Below are 21,909 nucleotides of genomic sequence, written 5' to 3' on the forward strand. Positions count from 1 at the left end.
TCGCGAGAGCCCCCCCCATCGGCAGAGTTATGTAACCTACTTCCCCTCCCCCCATCCCTTAAAGGACTCACACCCGAGGTGAAATGGGGTCTAGGCGAACAGGACCCCATCGGGGCTCAGGCCCCCTCCCCCCCGGGGCGCGGCCCCCTCCCCTCCCGCTGGACAATGAGTCCCGTATGCTAATGAGAGTCTCGCGTCACTTCCGCTCTTTCTCGGCCGCCATCTTGGCCAGGGCAGGTTCTGGGCAGGAGGGACCCGGCTGTATTGTCTGCAGGGCGCCCAGGGAGCCCCCCCCCGGCCCGGAGCCTGACACCCCCCCCTCCGGGGACCGAGCGCAGTGGAGCCGCCACCGCCCCCTCCCCCCGGGACCTGCTCACCATAGGCCACCTCCACACACACTCACCCCCCCGCCATCCAGCCCCCTTTGTCTCCCCCGCGCCGCCGCCGGCTCCGCTCCGCCCGCCCGCCCAGGGACCCGGGCGGCGCCAGGGAGGCAGCTCCGCGCACCCCCACCCCCAGCCAGAGGTGCCGGGGGAGCGCCCGCCCTCCTCTGCTGAGGAGAGCCCCAGGCAGGTAGGTGCGTCCGCGGGTCAGAGCCGTGAGGAGGCAGCCCTCACCCCCGATCCGTGCTGCGGTACAGCTGCCCCCCCCCCGTGAACCCCGGGGCATAGCCCCATGCAGCCCGATCCCAGCCGCTGGGCACGAGCCCCTGCCGTCCCCGCACAGTGCAGTGTCCAAGGCGATGCCCGCTGCAGGCGGGCGCTGCGGAGTTGGCGGGTAGCTCCCGCCTCTCTCCGCAGCTGCACACATGTTGAAAGACTTGTATGCACTGAAGAGGCCAGTTCTTCCTCTCTGCTCCGGCCCGCTCACTCGCGTGAACCGGCTGCAGGGACCGCTACCGGCTTCCCCTCTGTCTGCCCAGGGCCCGCACGGCAGATGCAGCCCCAGCCTCCTCCCTCGGTCCCTCCCCACCCCCCGGCGGCGGAGGCTGCACATGGATGTGCCTCGAGGGTGGCTTTCATTGCACGGTCTGCACTGGCGGCGGCGGATGGTGGGGTGAAGTAGCCGAGCTGGATCAGTGAATGTATGGATCCATCGCCTCTAGCATCTCAGAGCTGTCTTTAGCATGCCGCCTGCCTGGTGAAGGTCTCTAATGGCAGAGTTGGCGCTGGAGAGAGGCCGGAAAGCAGTGCTGGCTTCGGTGCAATGAATGGAGACTAGAGCAGCCTCCCCCACTAGCCGGGGTATCTGTCTGCTGGAAAAGGCGCGATTCATGACTGGTCCCCTGAGCAGAACAGTAACTGCAGGCTGGAGTACCATTCACCTACCAACTCACGCTCCCCTTCCTCTTTCTGTCCCGGGCCATAGCTACTGTAACCCATTTCTCAGACAAAGGCAGAGGAATCCCTAAAATGTTGCTCTCTGCCGCTCGAGGTTGCACCCTTCTCACCCACCCCATCATACTGCTTTTCGTTTGTGTTTGCAGGCTAAGTGATTTTTTTAAAGCACCAAAATGAATGTGACTCCTTTTTTGTATGTGTGTTGGGGTTGCCTTAAATCTGTATTGCATCTGGTTTATGGCCATGGAAGAAAAATACCAGCCCCCACCCAAAATGCACCGCAGCCAATTCGGAGGAAAGGAGAGATGAGTGTTCGAGTCAGTAGGGGGCGCATTCTCTACACTGGGTAAGGTTGCTGCAGAGAGGGGGAAGGGCCCCCAGATGCATGGAGAGGAGCTGCCACACAGCGCCTTCTACAGACCTGGGAAAATGGGCCTATCACAAGTGCTAGTTGCTCTTATGAGCTGACAGCAGCATAGTAAAGGATTTAGTGAACAGAGCAGTGATTTAGAGAAGAATCTGATCACTTCAGTATGTTTTTTTTAAACAACGGTGACTAAATTGTGTTCTTGGAATCAAATTCTCAGTACCATTCACAATACTACTACTTTGTATTTTCATTCAGTTCATAGGGGTTGAGTAACTCTGTCACTATAATAATCTCAGATCATTTTTGAAGTTGACAGACTACTTGTGTTCAGAGATCACACTGATTAAATGGAAAAATAAGAGAATTAGAGCACGTGGATGACTTCTGTCTCTTGAAAGGCTATACATGGACTTCCATGGAGAATGTAGTAATTATATGAAAACTTGATTATGGGTTTTGGTGCCATCTGCTTTATAAACTTGCATGGCTTTTTCACGCATTGGGAATGCATGGCAGTGATGATGTAGAAACTTCAGTGATATGGTGCATTACTAAAGCATTGCCTGCTTTTGCTGTAGACTGAGTAAGCTATGCTTTGCTTGGACAACTGGGATTCCCCCATAATTTTGTTTCATGATCTTGGTTTTAATCAAAATATTCAACAGGCTTAAGACTCTGGAGTCTTTTAGAAAAATATGATAGAATTTTCTTAGTTTACGCTGTGATCTTTCCATTAACTTTATTCATATTTGAACTTTGAGGAGAGGATTATGTTTAGATGAAGAAGTCTTGTGCAGCACAATATGGCCTACTGAAATACTTTCAGATTGAAATGCCTGACTCCCTGTTAGCAACAGTGCTATTTAGGCAACCTAGGTCACAGCTGGACTATCAGGAAAAACTGAACTTCCACTTGAAGAGGATTGTAACTGTAACAGCTATGAAGATTTGCTAAAGCTTAGTATCAGTTACTATCTGTCCCAATAAGGAAAATTGAGCACCCCCTTAAAGTCAGTTGTTTTTAAAATAAAACAAAAACATATTAATACCTCACACTGTTTGTAATATATATTTACAGACATTGGGTAGAAATTTAGTATCAATCAAATCCAACCAATATCTTCCTTACAACATTTAGTGAAGTTGGAATAGTGTACAAAAATGAAAAGAAATATACTCTGTTACTACTAAAAATTGCCACTTGAGGATGATTCATTGTAGCATGGTTGTTAAATTTTTGCTGAAGATGCTTCTAGTATACATGAAGATAAGCCTTAGAATGGAGAAGATGTCTTTTTGACACACAGGTGATAACATGTTCCTACATAGAAATACTTAGATATAAAAGCAAAAGTATTAGGCTTGTTTATACTAGGGGTGTCAATGGTTAATTGGTTAACAGATAGCCTGGCTAGCTCCCGGAAGGTGGTCTTCTAGCCTGGCAGGAGCAGACCCTGTATGCTGCAGGCAGGGGGTGCTCCAGTTTGACTGGAGCAGCCCCAACCTGCAACTCCACTGCAGGTGGGCAGGCCGCTCGGTTTAAGCAGTTAATGGGTTAAACATGACGTTTAACTGGTTAACTGATTAAAACATCCCTAGTTTATACTTGTGAATTTATTACGCTTGATACGGGTTTTAACTGCTTTTTTCTAAATGTGATTTTGATCTGTCCACAGTAACTTTTATTTATTATATGCTTGGCTTTTCAGCATTTAAAAGTGATCGACATAGTTTACCCATTCAAAGTTTAGAGTCAGCTTTAAGAAGCTAATGCACTCTTGCTTTCACGTCTGAAACAGTTGTGTGTTTAATATCGAGCATTTCAAATACTGACTCACATTTATAACTCCTAAGGCCTGCTGACATGAGAATGAACTATAGAAAACTACTTCACTTTTTCCCCAATAATGCCTACACTTATCTTTAATACCTAAATATGTATTGGGCAAAACTACTACAGTTTTTTGTTTTTTTTAAAGTAAGAGCATTTGTTTTATATGTTGGGAAGTAAATAGCATTTTGAATGTGTGAGAAAATAGGAAAGGTAGCTTGTACTTGCTCTTAAGAAAAAGGACATGTAGGTTAAGAACAGAATGTGATAGTACTCAATATGTTTGGGGCCAAGGGACCTGCTTTAAAAGAATTTCTAGATTGTTTTTGAAAAGCGTGCTTTGCAGCATTAAACTTCAGCAAGCCATGATCATGCAGCTACTGAATGTGATAGCTAAGGAGAGACAAATAACTGAGCTTTTTGCTCTATGCAGGATTGAAGGTATCAATTGTTAAGATTCCAGCTCTCGAATATTATTTTGCATTAACATACAATGGTGCCTTAAAACATTTTAATTGTGCTAGACTCTCCAGTTTAACAATTGACTCCTAAATTTGAAGGGGAAATGCTAACTAGATTTCTAAGTACATATTCAATCCTCTCTGTGCAAGGTAAGTTGTGCTTTCTGCATATACCAGCATGAATAAGGGATGGCTATTCCCCAGCTTTAGTACATAAGAGCAATTGCAACCTTTGAAAAAGGCTATTAAAAATGTTACAAAGAAGCACTTCTTGCATGCATAACCATATCTTAACAACATATGGTTTGTCAGAATTAAGACAATGCGTACACAGCCTAAACCATACACTTTATATGACTATTGTTTTTAATGTGGAAGGTGGCATCTGGCTTGATTGGTGTAAAGGAAGAAATTTGAATAAATATAAAATCAATTAGCTTTAGAAGCCAGATTGTCATTTTATATGTATTAATACAAATAGAAAATTATCTTCATTTTAATATATGTGCATACGGTTTGAGAGAGAGAGAACAAGTCAAGATTGGATTATGATCATCCTCATCGGGATCTGAAATCTTTAGGACTTCATTTTTCTTTTTGCGACTTTAACTCAAGTGAACAGCTATTTGATTTAAATTGTTCACCTGTTACGGGTGCGTCTCCACCACACCTGTAGTTCAAATTGCATAGCTTATTTCTAGTCAATTTCAAAATAACCTGCTATTCTGAAACATCCCTTACTCCTTGTGGAACGAGGTTTACGGGGTCGTCGGAATAGCAAACCCGTTCTTTTTCAAAGTACGCTGTTAAGACGTGGGATAGCTATTTTGAGATACCTTCAGTATCATGAAATAGCTCCGCAGTATAGACATAACCTATATGCTCTACCCAGAGTTTTCGTTTGATATTCACTAGTGCCTTAGAATACTTGTGCCCTGTTAGCTCAGTTGAGCTAGCATTTCAGTTGTGTTAAGTCCTCTTAAAGCTCATTAAGATGTTTGATGGAATATTAGCTGTCCTTTTAGTTTTCAAACATGTTAGCCTGCATGTTGAATATTAGGAGGGCTTTTCAGTTATATTAAACTAAAAGCATAATCTATGCTTAGATTTTGTATTACAGGTTGCTCCTCCAAAAACCGGCACTCTCTGGTCCGGCTACTGGACCACGTATGCTCCTGGACCAAAGAGCCCAGGAGCCTGATGTCAAGAGGGCCACCCGTGATGGGCAGGACAGGGCTGGAGCCACAGCCCTGTGGCAGCCCCCCAACAGCATGGGGCTGGAGTCCTTCGGCAGCCTGCAGCAGTGTAGGCCTGGGGCTGGAATCCCACAGCAGCTACCAGCAGCGTGGGGTCAGGGCCACAGTCCTGTGGCAATGCAGTTGGCTGGAGAGCCAGCAGCAGCTGGGCAAGCAGCCTGCTAGGGCCAGCAACATAGTGGGGGGAGGCAGTGTGCCTGCTACGGCAGTAGCTAGCCAGTAGCAGGCAAGGGCTTGGGTCCAGTGGCAATGGACCTCGTCTGGTCTTGCAAATTCTCTCCTTCAGGATTGGTCAGGTCTCGAGGGTGCTGGGCCAGAGCGGTATGTAGTATAATTGTGATTTTTTTCAACTGAGGTAGCTATACCAATACAACTTTTAGTGTGAATGCAGTTATAGAGATATATATGTATTTATATTGCTAGAGCTTTCTCCTGTTCAGGAAAGGTTGAAAGCTATAGGAATATAAGCACGTTTATACAGATATGTCGCCATATCTATTTAACAGGCCACACTGCAGGCCATGTCTGTGCTATAGTGGCATAGCACAGTACAATAGGTATAGTGCTGTGACCCAGCTGATGCAGGCTACAGCAGGGTAGGTAACCATTTTTATGTCGGGAGTTGCTGATCTACAGAAAAATCACTAAGGGGCCACTCACAAGTGAGAAGCAAAGAAGGCACAAACCCTCACTAACCTGGCTCCTGACTGAGGAGAAAGATACTCCCCACATTCCTTTTGCACAGCAGTGCCTGGGGCACCTAGCCTAGTATATTTTGTGTGCTTCAGCCACGTAGTGGAGTGCTAGGGGGATTGGAGCACCAGTGCGGGTTCCCCAATGGTTGAGGGGCCCCAGGGCTGGATCCAGGCAACCCGGGGGCTGCATCCAGCCCTGCGGCATTGAGTTCCCCACCTCTGGGCTACAGTAACAGAAGGGATTTTTCTGCTATCGGAATGCCACTTCTCAGAGTGATGTTAGCTGACTTATGCGTGTTTACAGAGAGTTAGATTGACATAACTGCATTGATCAGGGGATAATGGATGGCTATAACTAGGGATGTACAATTTTTAAAAAATTATTAAACCGTGTAACTGATAGAAATTCAGTTACATGGTTAACGGTGGCTCCCGGCAGCCCTATGAAGAGTGTAACTGGTGCCATTGATGCTTATTGGTTACTAGGGATGTTAAATTGAATGTAATCCGTTAACCATGTAGCCAACAAATATTTTGTCTGCTACATGGTTACCCAATAAACGGCTCTGCATTGAAAGTAGCTTGGGAACTAGGGTCAAGCAGGCCAGTTCAGTCTTGACTTGCACTGGTGGTCCCAGCAGTTACCCTGGCTGTGGCTTTGCAAGAAAAGTTATTTAGGAGCTGGTGGTCAGGCAAGCTCCTAAATTACTTTTCTTGCATAGCTGCTGTGACCTGGTGTAAGCTGGGACTGAGGCAGCCTGCTGGCCAGCCCACTAAAAAATGTATTTGCAGAACCTTGGGGGGGGGGGGGGGGTAGAGGGTGCGTGGAGGAGGAGAGCATCTGATTATCGGTTAATTGTTTAACTGGATGCACTATTACATCCCTATTGTTTACCTGATTACACTTTTAGATCTTTAGCTATAACTGTTACATTAAGTTTTATGCATGCACAAGGCCTAAGGCATGGTCAACACTTACAGGTCAGCACAGCTACATTGGTCACGGTGTGAGAGAATCATGCCCCTGATAAATATAGTTATACTTATAAAATCCCCAGTGTGGACATAGGTGTGTCAATGGAAGAGTTGACATAACTAACATCGCTAAACTACTCAAAAACTCTTCTGTCTGTGTATGTTGTGTGTGCATTAGGGGACTATGCCAACACAGACTCTGTAGTATAGACATAACCTACCTGTCCACACTAGCATGGGGGTTGTACCACTTAACTATACTATACCAGTCTAGGTAAAGTAGTACAGGCAGTCCCCGGGTTACATGGATCCGACTTACATCGGATCCCTACTTACAAACAGGGTGAGGCAACCCCGCATTAGCTGCTTCCCCCCAGCAGACCAGGGAGACGCGAAGCTAGCGCCCCCCCCCGCAGACCAGGGAGATGCAGAGCGGCTTTTCTCAGCAGACACCTCAGCTTGAGAATAAAGGACTGAGGGAAGTGAAGTGTGGGAGAATAAAATTGAGCTCTGGAGAAATGTTTGGCTAGAGTTTCCCCTACAATATGTACCAGTTAAGAACAAACCTACAGTCCCTATCTTGTACGTAACCCGGGGCTGCCTGTACAACTTTTGTGTTTAGATAAAGTCTAACTTGACCAGGCTAACGTGATATAAAAAATGCTCCCTTTTGGCTAATAAATGGATTTGTTCATTCTAGACTTTCAGGAGAATCATCAGCTTGACATAAGATATCTAAAGAGATGCTTAAGATAAGACTAAAAAAACAAGTTTGTTTATGTATCTGCACAAAGGCCATATGTTTTAAGAAAAAAAAAGTATACTGTTTACACCTTAATTGCATTTGAGAATGGTAGCCCAAATGTGAGGCCCATGTTTGGAGTGCATCACTTTAACCTCACATACATTAGTGTTTTTTGGCTGTTGATATTTTATGGTTTTAAATAAGAGTGGAACAAATGCCATATTCTTCTACAGTGAGTCACTGTCAGTTACACCATTTATATCCTTAGTTTTAAAAAACTTGGCATTAAAAATCATTTGGAAGAATACTGATTTTGGCTGTTGGATTCTAAACTTACGTAATTGTGTGCCTGTTCACACATCAGACTTGTGCATTCTTGATTGACCAGGTTAGCTGCAAAATACATATTTTAAAGATAAAATACTACTACGGTGATGTTTAACATAATCCATAAGAACTAGGGATCACCAAATGAGATTAATAGGTAGCAGGTTTAAATACATAAAAGGATGTTTTACTTCACACACTGCATAATCAACCTGTGGAACTCCTTGCCAGAAGAGATTGCAAAGACCAGGATATTAACAGGGTTCGAGAAAGAACTAGGTAAATTCATGAAGGTTAGGTCCACCAATGGCTGTTAGCCAGGATGGGTAGAAATGGTGTCCCTAGCCTCTGTCAGAGGCTGGGAATGGCTGATGGGAGAGGGATTGATTGATGATTCCCTATTCTGTTCACTTCCTCTGGTGCATCTGGCATTGGCCACTGTCAGAAGACCGGATACTGGATTAGATGGATCTTTGGTGTGGCCGTTCTTACGTTCTTAAAACTTTAATTTTTTAAAAAAACCTCCACCATTATAGATATTGAAAGTTAATGCTCTGAGCTGGAGGTTTTGCCTGATTCAGCCAATTATTTAAATATGGGCGTGTGGGATGTGCTTGTAGCCAGGGATTTGTGGTACTGTCTCCTGTTCTCCTGTCCTTCTGTTCCCTGACTTCCAGCTGTTTTCTTGCCTTTACCCAGCTGTACCTATTCTGTTTACTACTGGATTCTTGAAGCGATTCCAGAACTAGCAAGGGTTTTTTTTTTGTTCCTGCAGAGGAACCAAGTAACATATTTTGGTAGTCATGTGAATCAGTAACAGGAAAAAAGACAAAAAGCTCCTTAAAACAAGTCTTTTGGCTACTTAAAAAAGAGTTTACAATATTTTTCTCTGGATATCTAAAGACTGGGTTGTATGGGGTTTATATTCCCACTGCTCCAGCCATGAAGCCTTGTGAATATTCAAGGTACCAGACCATGAGCCAACCCCAAGACAGCAGCTGATGTCAATTATTGCTAGAATCTTGACAGGGAATTCGAGTGCCTAGGAATTGTCTGGGCAAAAAGGGGAAGGAAGGAAGATAGGAGTATGTGGAAAGAGAAGTCTGTATAAAAGGTCTTGCCAATACTGTAGATTAGCTACATTTTTGTTTGGAATATATATATATAGGGCAATGGTCTTCAGCCTTTTTAACCACAAGATCACTTTTTCAATTTAACCTCAATGTAAGATCTACCTCAAACCCAAATTCTCTTGCCCCACTTCCTCCTTTGAGGCCCTGCCCCTGCACCACCCCTTCTCTGAGGCCTCACCCTGCTTGCTCCATTCCCCTTCCTCTCTCATCCTCACTCCCTTGCACCAGGATGGGGTGGAGGCTTGCGGTACAGGCTCTGGTCTTGAGCCAACAGGTTTGGAGTCTGGGAGGGGCTGCAGGTTTAGCCCAGAGTGGGGGATTGAGGTCCAGGAGGGGTTCCAGGTGCAAGCTCTGGGAAAGAGTGTGGATGCCGGGAACTCACATCTGGGGCAGGAGGTTGGGTGCAGGAGAAAGTTCAGGGCTGGGGTAGGGGTTCAGGAAGCAGGCTCTGACTGTGCACTGTTTAATTAAGACGACTTACAGGTGGTAAAGCAGTGGGGTTAAAGCAGGCTTACTCCTGCCCTAGTCCTGGACCACTCCTTGAAAGCAGTTGGCATGTACAGCAGTGGTTCCATGGTGCCATGTGCTGCCTCGTATCTACATGCACTGTGCCCACAGCTTCTAATGGCCATGGTTCCCTGTTACTGAACAATGGGAGCTGCGGGTGCAGTGTCTGCAGGCAAAGACAGCATGTGGAAAACCCCTGCACTGCCTCTCTCAGGGACTGCTGGGACATACCTGCCACTTCCAGGAGCAGCAATTAGTATCATAGAGATAATGACTCCAGCCATGACAGGTTAGGCATTTTAGAACTCACTACTCAAAGAATTACACTTAACCATAAGAGAGAGATGAAAATGATGAAATGCACAGACCAGTCCAAAACCAAAAATAACCCACTTTGCAAGCAGTAAAAGAAGTAACAACCACCCCCTGCGTATGTGTTGGGTCAGGAGAAGAGAGTGAAGGACAGTGTGTTTGTGAGAATGACAGACACACACAATGTGTGAGAGTGACAGATGTGCCAAATTTCCTCTATCCCCTTCTCTCTGTGTGGAGATAGGGTACAAAAGTGGGGAGAGGAGGAACACCTTGACATCAACACCCCCCCCCTCCTTCCGACACCTTGCACAGCAAGCAGGAGGCTCCCGGGGGCAGCTCCAAGGCAGAGGGCTGGAATAGCATGACAGTGGGCTGAGGAGCAACTGACGCTCCAGCACTTGATAGCTTCCCAGCCAAACCAGTCAGGATCATCTGTCTGAGGCTAAGAGGTCTACTGGTAGATCTTGATCTATTGTTTGGTAACCACTGATATAGGGATTATAGGGGAAGAAAAAGCTGAATGAGTTGTTACTTATTTAGTTAAAATGTAGAGAGAGCCTGTTAGCTAAGATCTAGCCACCTGGTTAGTTTATCAGTTTAATATATATCCACTATCTAAGGAGTATATCACACATTGGCTGGGGTATTGACAAGGTTGTAAAGTTCCAGTGTGTATGTCAGTATATGCACACTGTGCAGTACTTTGCTTCTCATCATTCACCAGCAGTCCCCAGCAATGTGTAGTGGATTTGTACATCAAATCGCATGTATGCAGAGTACATGTTTTGTTTCTGCGTTTTAAATTTAGAAAGACTTCTGTGCCACTTTGTAATAATAAATGTCTTTTTGTAAGCTCTTTAGATTCTTAACAGGTGTCAGGATGCTTCTTAGAATGCTCCAAACAGCAAGTGAGAGCACTTCAGGATTCCACATGACTGAGTATACAATATATTTTGCTCTGGGATTTTTCATATTTAGTTTCAACCCAAAGGAGAATTATTTTCAAAAGCTTTAGGAAAATTCATTTAGCTTTTTTTCCACTCATCAAACTATATACTAATTATGGTATAAGAAAATCATGGTCCCTTTTGAGACTCGCACACTTTATTACATTCAGCGTAAAAGTCTTTAAGAAGTAGCAATGGACAAGTGAGAATGGCATACCAAGCATGTGCAGTTCATATTGATTTCTCTGCTGCGATTGGGATATGCAGTATATCTCTGTGGCTATTTAAAATGATCAATTCAAGGAGCTACATAGATGTGGTGATCTACCTTCTCAATTTTTGGTGCCTCCAATTTCAAATTTCCTGTACACTTAAGTATATTGTGTCATACAGAGTGGACAGCTTTGGCTATTAATTTGTAGGGCATATAAGAAAGAGTCCTGCTTTGCATATTTAAATATTTGCATGATCAAATAAATAGAGAAACAACTTTGATTAAAAAACCATACAGTTAAATTAATGTGGCAAGGAGTCCTGTGGCACTTTATAGACTAACCGAAGTGTTGGAGCATAAGCTTTCGTGGGCAAAGACCCACTTCGTGAGATGCATCTGATACTAAGTTAATGTGACATTCTAGTTCAGATTTTAAACACAAGTCAGGAAATTCAAAGTTATGGTTCCAAAATCAGTGAAAATTTGGCCATGTTGCACAGTAAATTAAAATGTGAACATTATTAACATTACATATTTTTTGTAGCAATTGGTAAGGAAATAGTTAATTCTTGTTCAAACTATGCAGTTAGTGTACACACTCACTAGGTGGCGCTTTTAGCACCAGTGGAAAATTCCAGAAATCAAGAAAGAATGAAAAGTGCGAGATAGAAGAACTCTGTCTTATGGGTTGCACAAGAGACAGAGATTTTTAACCTAAAGAGGGGAATAGAGAGGAAAAAAATTCAGCTGCACTGTTGATACTTCTGTCATTAGAACCTTAGCTGTATTTCATGAGAATTATTCTTGTATGACAGGCAGCTGGAGACACTTATTCAAAAGAGCGACCAACCTGAAGTTGGACTGTAAGCCCAAAGAAATCGGAGGTGCAAACAGGGTACTTCTCAAGCATTGACTGATTATTGCTGTTCCTGTGGTCTTAGGTAGGGGAATGCAGTATGCATAAGAATTTCCTGCACAGGGATTTTATAGGTGTGCTGTTAAATCCTGCTGAGTGTAGATGAGCTCTCCATTCCCCCACCCCCAATGGAAAAAAAAGTCTATATAAACAAACAGTTAAAATGGGAAACTGAAGAACTTCACATTGGTCAGGGAAGCAGTACTAACAGTCATTTGTTTAGAGGGTCAGGCAACTTGAATTTTTGTAATTAGCTAATTTAAAAAATCCAGTTGGAAACGTTTCTTGAGTACTATATTCTGAATATTTTAAAAACATCTATTTTGGGGAGTTGGACTTTCCAGTAGTTGAGAAACTGAATTAGTTGGGTGGGAGGAGGTAGAACTTGACTGTTAGGGACCTAATAGTATATTTGATTAACCAATAAGCAAAAGTTTACTGGTTAATGCTATAGACTGTGTGTGTCTCGTGCCCCCCCCCCCCCCCCAATCCTCCCACCAGTAAATGTTTTACTAGGATGGCCAGCAGCCCATCTCAGTCCCGGCTTCCATTGGGTCCAGGACCTACCCCGCTGCGGCTCTGCATTTAAAGTGTATTAGAAGATAGGTGGGCGGGCAGGCAGCCCAGCTCAGTATCAGCTCGCGCAAGGTCCAGGAGCTCAGACCTCTCCCTGCCCTCCTCCCCCTCAGGTCAATGGCTGCTGCCACCCCACCTGTGTCAGAGGCAGCAGTGCAGGGCGACAGGCAGCCAGTACGCAAGGGGATCTGTTGTTTTTTAAACTGTTTCCCCTTGCAGACCAACTCCTGCCTGGCACCTCTGATACAGAAGCAGCAGCACGGAGTGGAAGGGAGCTCCCCAGGAGTAGGGCTTGAGCACACTGGCTGCTGGCCTCACCCCCGGGACTATAGAATAGTTGAGTATCCGATAAGAATTCACGAGTATTTATTATTCCTGGACTATACATAGTGAAGTAAACTGTACAAAGTAAACAGAACAAATAGAGTAATAGTAGCTTGCTTTATTCGGTTAGTGATATTTGGTATTTGAAACTAGTATTTGAAACAACATTTTCAGAAAGTATGTCTTTTTTTTTTTTTTTTTTTTTTTTCAAATTTTCTTATAAAAGTTATTGGCATAATCTCAGTCCTACTGTGGACACAGCCTATGAGCACATAAGATATGTCTACACTGCATTTGGATTTTGTGGTTGCTGTGCAACTGTAGACATACCATGCGAGCTTTAATCTACCTAGCACAGGTGCTGATAGCAGTGAAGTCATGTCAACATGGGATTCAAGTGTGGACTAACTTCCCAAAGACAAGTCTTGGTATGACAAGTTGGTATAACTTCTCAAAGACAAGCTTGAGTGTCTAGCCCATGCTGGTCTCTGCTGCATGCTCTCTGCTATTGGCATCAGGACTAGCTAGATTAAATGTAGCCTGGTATGTCTAATGTGTTGCAATTACATCTCTGATTGCAGCATAAATATACATGTGGTTAGGACTAGGGATGTATAATCCCTTTTAATTGGCTAACTGATTAAACATATTGTTTAATCAGTTAACTGTTTAAAAGGGGGTGAGAGAGGTGCCATGGCTTGCCATGGACAGGAACTTCTCTGGCATCCTGGACAGAGTAGCGCCTGCCTGCAGGGTGCTTGGGCCTGCTAGGGGCAAGTAGCTGATCCGGCCCCACCGGTTAACCTTAACTGGTAAGCCTCACCCATTCAGAGTGAGGCTTACTGATTAACTGGTTAAACCTTCACATTCATAGTTATCCGTTGAACTAATCTGAGCACTTCACTACCTTCTTAACTCAAGGTATAATTCTAGTCACCCTTAACCTGACTCCCATCCATGCACACAAATCTCTAGTTTGAATTAAGTCATGCTTTACTTGAACTAGCTGGCCTGTTGGGATTGATACTTAAGTGCTGTAGGCTAAAGCTGGAGTTAGATTTTCAGATTGAGGGGAATAGCAAATAATTATGCTATTTGCTCTGTGTAGTTTGAGTGCAGCGTGTGGTTCACAGTGTGTCCACTCTTGAATTAGTTTAACATGAGTAGAGTAACTCAAGTTAACTGTCTCTGTGAAGGCAAACCCTTATTCTAGGATAGATCTACCATGACTGAACTCTTACCAGCTAAAAATGGTTACAGTTTATGACAAGAGTGGAGTGAAATATAACTGTTGTCCCTAAAGAAGGTAGCATGAGTGTTGTGTATGAAAGTCAGCTGGAGCTGTCTTAGTACCCCATGAGAGGTAGTCTGACAGAGAAAAATGAAGTATTTAATATAAATAAATAGTGGCTGTGTCAGGATTCGAACCATTTATTCCCCTCAGTGCAGGAACAAGGCTATCCAGAAGTCCCACTTACCTTTTCAGGGAAGTTTCTGTGTCAGCTTTTCTCCCTCTGCCACTTTTCTCTCTGGCTTCTGTCACTCTGGTCTTTTCTTTGTGGTGTCCCTGACCATGTTGTGTTTTTTCCCGTATTTTATCTTGGCTTTTCTCTCATCTCTCTCCAAGCTGTCTTCCATGCTCCTGGTGCTGTCACTGCCTGCTCCTCAAATCCTCTTGGCTCAACTGCTATGGAACCTTCAGGTGCCAGTGTTCCAGCCCCCTCCTGGTAAATCTCCCATCATTCACCTTATGGTGTGCAGAGCACAGTAGGGTACACAGATAAATAGTCTGTAGGCACAAGAAGGTCGCATTTTTCTTACTGTGGGATTCATAATTTACTATTTTCAGAAAAGAATGTTCAAAAATCTCAGCTGTAATACTGTATTAACATAGTATTTTATTCATTCTACTTTCATGGCTGGCTTCTCAGAGCATGCTACTGAGCATAATTAACTAAGTGGGTCTTTTGAGATAGACTATATTTAAAATGCACAAGGACAAGTGAAGCCAAAGGAAAAAGAAGTCTTCTAGGAAACTAATATCTCTATGCATTGCGCTAAGAAGCATGCAGCTGCAGCCAGTTCTGATACATGCTATTGTGTTGTATTGTTTATATCACAACCAATAATTCCCCTTAACTCTATAATTAAATGTCAGTAAAATAAAACTGTTATTGGAGAAAGCTTTTATTCAGGATGTTTAAAATTCAGAAAAATGCCAGCGGCATGATGATCATGGTTTGTACCATGTAGGTTACTAGTTTCAGTCTTTGTGGGTTCACTTATTTGACCCTGGTACAGGCTCAAGTGCCTTGCTTTGCTCTGTGGTCACATCTTCACATTGATGTAGTAATTGTCACTGATTTGCTCCAAATAGTCCTCAGCCAGGCAGGTGTTTTCCATAATTAGTCTTTAGGAGGGAGAGAGGAATATAAGATGACCTGGACTTGACAGAAATATCAGAAGTCCCTTGGCAGAAAAGTAATCCAGTATAGCCCGCAAATATATTTATTGTTTAGTGAAAATATTTTTCAAATGAAATAACTGTTTCCTGAATCTTAGTAGTAGCCCAGTTTACCAGTATGTAATGTAAATCTCTTCTTTATAATACAGATTGAGGTTTTTAAAACAATAGTAGTCTTTTTAAACTTAAGTATTTAATGCATTATATTGTTGTATCAGCCCATTAAAGTTTTATTTCCATAATAAACTTAGTCCTCAAATTTCCAGAAACTTAATCTAGTTCCTGTAGTGATGCCAGTACTTTGTGGATGTTATCAGAAAATTTTGAAGTCCATGAGACTATCAGTTGAATCAAGTAATTCATAGAGGAAAATTGGGCATACTTTTTCTCCTCTGTCTGAAAAGCTCTAATAAATTAATTGCCAATTAATTTATATCTTATTCACTTCTGGTTCCCGACACTGAGGTTACCAACGTTATTGTGCTTCAAAGCATGCCTAAAATAGAAGTATCTTAATTCTTCTATTAACATGAATGAGTGAGATGAATTAAAATGCAGTAAATGGATTATAGAACATAGTGTAATGCATTCCATCACTCTGCATAATCTACTACATATCTTAGTACCAGCAGCTATGAACCTAAATGAGACTTCTCATCTGAAACTTGCCATACTGAATGTGTTTCCTCATGGCTATGTTAGACAGCCATATTACCTTGGGCTATGTGATCTTGTAAGATCTTAGATTGCAAGAACGGCTCTGTTTTTGGATGGAAGCCCTCCAAGGAGAAAACAGGTACAGTAGGAAATGGTGTTGGTGACTCAATAGATGGTACATCACCTCTTCATTAGGAATTCATCATGACTATAGAGGGCACTGACAAGCTATAGGTGCTGTATTTCAGATGAGATGTAAAACTGGAAGCTGTAAACTGCTTGTAATATCAAAAGAGGGCATGTCAATAGGAGTGTTACTTTCAGTATCCTGGTAAAATTTTAATATGGGTAATCAAGTTCTGAAAATTAAACCATTCTACTATAATATCAACTAAAGGAATTTTTTGCTTAAAATTAAAACCTGCTAAAAATTTTATAACATTGTCAGTGAAGAAAAGCTGCTGAGTTAAACTCTAGCCAGTAGCTCAATAGAGATACTTGTATGTGTGATTTGTAATGGGTATTAGTCTTTCACGATTATAAATGCAAGATTTACCCTTATTACATTTTTATGTTTCTTGTTTTTAACACTTTGTTTTGTACAGCAGGATATGAGCCTTCTCCTGTGTCCGGGCTTTGGCCTCTCACAGTAGGTGTAATATAATCGCCGAGGTGGGCATTCTGCAAGGAGAATTATTTTTGGAGGCTTTTGCATGAAACTTGCCCAATGAGTCTGAGACACCCAAGCGCCATTAATTTTGGAGGTAAATGCCTCATAATATGTACTGAATAGAAATGGGAAGAGATTGAAGTAAGGGCAGATTGAAGGGGACATGTCTGAATGTCTAGTATTTGGCCATTTTAAACATAAAGGAATACCAGCTTTTGTGAGCTAGATATATATTTTTTAAATTAAATTTACACTTGTGTTTGAGTCACACTGACTTTTTTTAGTTTTACAGTTAATTTTCTGGTTCTTTAAAAAATGTTTTCTCTTGTGCATAAGAACATACACAGAAGAGGAAGCTTGATTATACAGAGAAATGGTGAAACTGATTATGTCAAAGTACTCTCAGGCACAAATTAAAAAACCTGGAAGATATATATTCATCTTAATGGTATAATACACTTAGTTGCCTTTTATAATGTTTAGATGAAATAATCATGAGAAAAATGTTAAATAGTGTCTCTTTAAGTGAAGTTATTTCTTAGTTTTAAATCACAACACAATTGTTTATAACTCATTGGAAGCTTGTACATGAAATGATTAAAAACATTTTCAGTCTTTGCATATAAATTAGCCTGCAGAGTTATCTGAGTAGCTGGGCTATGTATAATGGGAGGAAGGTAGGGGAAGAGAACAGGTCACTTATTCAAAAGGGGAAAAAAATCCTTTCCAAACAGAAGGAAAAAAGTAAAATTTTAACTCTGCCAACCTTTATAACACCCTTTTATGTGTCTTTTTCATCAAGTAATTGTGTTCTGTAATATTTAGATTAGTTCATTTTCTTCATAATATCTGTTGTAGGGATGTGAAGGAGTAGTTGACTATTTGCTTCCCCTTCCCCCCCCTCCCCCCCGCCTTGCTGCCTCTGTATCAGAAGCAGCCGGGCAGGGAGTGGAGGAGCTGGTGCTGGGGGGGGGGATCTTAAAAGCTGGTTCCCCCCCTTCCAACACCGTCTCTGCGGTGCAGCCCATACTCCCACCTGCAGCTGCCTCCGTCAGGGGGCAGAGGATGCTTTGTGGCAACAGTCCTGTCTGCAGGGGGTTCCAGTGGGAAGTTGGGACCCCCCGCACATAGGGACTGCTACGGCAAAGCAGCCCCTGTCCATGGCCACAGGCAGGGGCTGCTTAGCAGCAGAGTCCCTGTGCGTGGGAAGTCCCAAATTCTTGCTGGGACCCCCTCCTTGCCCACGCACAGGGGCTGCTGCCAGCTAGGCAGATAGCCCGGCTTAGTTCCAGCTCGTACAGATGTGGGACAAAACCCTGCTGCAGCTCTGCAATTTAAATGCAGTAGCAGCTAAGGGACATGCTGCTCAGCTCCTACTGCCTTTTAAATTGCAGAATCACAGCTGGGTTTGGTCCCATACCCACCATGAGCCAGAACTGAGCTGGGCTGCCTAACGACTAATCAAGTAATCAGTAAAAATTCTATCAACTACTCGATTAGTTAAATACCCACATTTTAGCATCTATTGGTTTTGTTCCAACAAAGTACTGTTGAAATGCTAAAGATAATGTACACTGAAAATTGTATTGAATAAATAAAGTTTTGGATTAGTAAACAACAATAATGTAGTGCTAGTTTACAGCCACTGGAGAAATTAGAAATTAAATCTGTTTTAAAGATTTGGAGTTTGGGAATTGTACTGATGCTTCTCGTATATGGTGGTTGAATCCTGGTTGTGCTGTTAAGTATTTCATGCGAAATAATTACCTAATAGAGAAACTACTAAAAGGAGAGGGTGCTGCAAAGTGAAATGTAGCTTAATCAATTATTTAAAAAAATGCACTGTATTTGGTAAACAGAGATTACCTCTCTCCAGTTCGTTTTGAGTGAAGTTGGAAGTTATAGATATTAAAAACAAATCAGCTATTATATAGATCAGACTTCATGTGGCTCATCAAGACAGATATCCTACAAGTACAGCAGACTCTAGATAGATAATATGTTGGCTAATCCATTTATATTATTCTTGACTTTGATATGTTAAAATGCTTTTGTGATTACCATTTCTATTAACCCCCACCAACTCTGGATTAGTATGTCTGCTGTTGTGGAGATGATAGGAGAACACAACATATTGTGAAATATGTAATATGTGAGAATGATAATGGTTTTTTTTTTTTTTAATTCACTATAAAATCTGGAGGTCTTCCTTTTTTACATAGATCATTTGGGGAATATAACCTTTGGAATGTTGGCATTTCAGTGGTATAATCTGCACAGTAAAGACACCTCAGAAGCTTGTGCCCTGAGTAGTTTGCAGCAGATTTAGCCAGATCAAATACAGGTATCTAGGAGAGGTGAGTTAGCAAAGACAGGTTCATAAAAAGTTAGTGAAGGAAGTAAAAAGTGGACTTTGAGTAGAGGGAAGACACTTTTACCCAGGAAAAAGCAGGCTGTTACAAGATTAGGATCTGTTAGGAAATAATGGACTATTGTCAAGTTTTCTCTGTAGGAGTGGTTGTGAAACAAGATGGAACATTGCATGAGACCAATAATGTCCATGGACTGCACCTCCATATTAAAGGTGAGGGTCTCGGGGAGTAATTTTTAAACTGTATAAATTGTACCTAGTTTTCAGCTTAATTTTAAAAATAAGAGCAGAACAGATTTTTTCATAATGTGTGAAGTTTTAGGTCTCTTTTGTAGAGCAGTAGTAGTATAAATTCTCTGTGGTTTCTTTTGCTGTTTTGACCTTTCACAATGCAGGTGTTAAAATTTTTGCTAATATGTTTGATATAAAGGTAGGAGACAGGCTTCTGAATAAAAAGCTACTTGTTCAAAAAGTATGGTTGTAATACGGGTTGAACCTCTTTGGTCCAGGACACTCTGGTCCAGCAACATCTGTAGTCTGGCAGGTCTATATATGTTGCCCTTATAGATAGACCCAGTCGCAGAGGTTGCCATTGGCCTGGGATTAGGGAGTTGGACCAGAGCTCTTGGCCAGGGGCAGGGAGAGTGCAAAGCCTTGTAGGTTGGAATGGAGCCAGCGGCCAGGGCAGAGAGTCCCATTGACATGAGTGGGGCTGAGGACAGGAAGGCGGGGTGAGTCTGGTTGTCGGGCTCAGGGCACTGCTGGCTGGAGTGGGGTCGGGTGCATGGAACAAGGCCAGCTGGAGCATGGAGCACCTCTGGCTGGAATGGGGCCTGTAGCCGGGAAAGGGAACCCTTCTGGCCAAAGTGGGGCTAGTGGTTGGGAGTGGAGCTCTGCCAGCAGGCCTGGTGGCAGCACACAGGCCCAGGCCAGCAGCCAGGAGGGGAGTCCCAGGAGAGTCCAAGGCCTGACCTACCCTGGCCCAGCAAACTCCCTTGTTTAGGTGTGCTCAGGTACCAAGGGTACTGGACCAGGGAGGTCCAACTTGTAGTGTTTGTCAGAAATAGCTTGATGAAGTAGCTTGATGAAGTAGTCAGTTCATCCCTGTTAAATGTCAGATTTGTTTTTCCTGTGTGTCTGAATAGTGTAGCATGGTAACTTGCTTATAAAAACATGCTTTCGAAGGTAAATAAGCGAGGATTTATTCCAACTCCAACTTGATGGTCTTTATATTAATAGGATATACAAGATTGGCACTTCGAGTGCAAATGCATAGAGATTATTACACTTTTCATTATTCTCAGAAATCACAATTGGGCAAAGAAGACGGTCAGGGCATATAAATGCTTGTAAATTTGCCCACCTGTTGTGTGTACACACCGATTGGATACTTTCTTGGGTAGTTCGTTTCACTATTCCAAGTCACTGAAATCCTTAAAATGTCTTTTCAGTTTCCATGCTTTCAAGAGTTGAAATAGTCACAGCATAGAAAGAAGGATCAAATAAATGTTAATGGAAAATGTCAAAAACATACATGTGAGCGTGTGTATGATTTGTAATGCCACCCAGAAGCATAATTATTGGTTTTCAGATTGTCCTAATAAAAATTAGTGTGAAGTTACCATTGCCCACAAAAAAAAATGGTCTAAGATTTGTATTTTTAAAGGGTGAGTCTAAGAAGTGTTTAAAATCCATTTAATTGATAGAAATAAATAGCAGTGCACAGTAGCTAAGCAAGACACATCTTCTGTTTAAAATTGTTTTTTATATCTCATGTGATTTTTTTTTTTCCCCCCTTTCTACCCATTATTACAAAAATGACGTGCAACATTCATAAAATCCCAATTGTGACACAGGCAAAGGAATTAAGCTTATGAAGATTCTGGCCCTATTCAGTTCGATACACAGAAGGTTTTCATTCTCTGCTGTTTCAAAATATTGAGCACTTTGATAAAGGGAAGGTACCGTATGTAAGTTTGTTTGCTCTCATCTTTATAGCTTGGGATGTTGCTGTCTTCTTGGAGGACTGGTGCACGTCTGCGTAGGGGATACTAACAGCAGCAAACACCATTAGTGTAAACATGTCATCCATGTAACAAAGCTTCATCTGAATTGATAGTACATAGTAACACAGCTGTGATGTTTGGAAAGACAGGAGGTCAGAGATCAATTAAATTCCATTTAATTATCTATCAGTTTTCTGTCTTCACAGTAATTGAACTTAAGAGCGGGGCTGAACATAAGAACAGCCACCATAAGTCAGATAAAAAGTCCCTGTAGCCCAGTATCCTGTTTTCTTACAGTAGCAAAAGGCCAGGTGCTCCAGAGGGAATGAACAGAGCAGGTAATCATCAAATAATCCATCTGAGCCCATTTAGGCTCAGATTTTCAAAGCCACTTAAAGGGTCTTGACATCAAATTCCTATTAAAATGATGGTAGCTAGGCATCCAATTCGAGGCAGCTTTGATAACCTCAGCCCTAATATCCAAATAAGTGATTTATTTTAATTTATTTGTGCTTTAATGATTGAGATTAATTTATAAATAGGTGAGAACCATAGCATCACTGCTATTACGTTGCATTGTGGTGTTTTTCTTTAAATATGGTGTGTCACTGTTTTTAACCTTTCCAGAACATTTTATTATAGCATTACATATTTCCACATAAACTAGCTAAGGAGTTAGAGAGCTTGGATTCTGTTGAGCTCTGTAGGAATAGAATAAGGAAAGCTATTTGTTTCTTTAATCAATTCGTAATATTCTGCACTAATACTTCCTAGGGATGTGAAAGAGCAGTCAAGGTGAATACAGTAAT

At 42.5% G+C, this 21,909-nt stretch overlaps 1 protein-coding gene across 12 annotated transcripts in view; it reads left to right on the plus strand.

Annotated features, from left to right (window-relative positions):
* The first annotated feature begins 206 nt into the window (after nucleotides 1-206).
* The window catches only part of ADNP (activity dependent neuroprotector homeobox), a 64,117-nt gene continuing 42,414 nt past the window's right edge, over nucleotides 207-21,909 (plus strand). For 2 of the 12 annotated variants that reach the window (XM_075901196.2, XM_075901197.2), the window contains exon 1: nucleotides 208-573. Coding sequence is in view for 8 of the 12 variants with exons in the window: in XM_089769677.1 (XP_089625803.1) it covers nucleotides 16,781-16,817; nucleotides 19,224-19,307 (121 nt within the window). In the remaining 4 variants the exon portion in view is untranslated. The other 10 variants (XM_089769677.1, XM_075901194.2, XM_075901195.2 and 7 more) reach the window with 10 other exon arrangements.

This window comes from Pelodiscus sinensis, chromosome 17 (genome assembly GCF_052426305.1).
Source record: "Pelodiscus sinensis isolate ZL-2025 chromosome 17, ASM5242630v1, whole genome shotgun sequence".
In the NCBI taxonomy this organism is placed as follows: Eukaryota; Metazoa; Chordata; order Testudines; family Trionychidae; genus Pelodiscus; species Pelodiscus sinensis.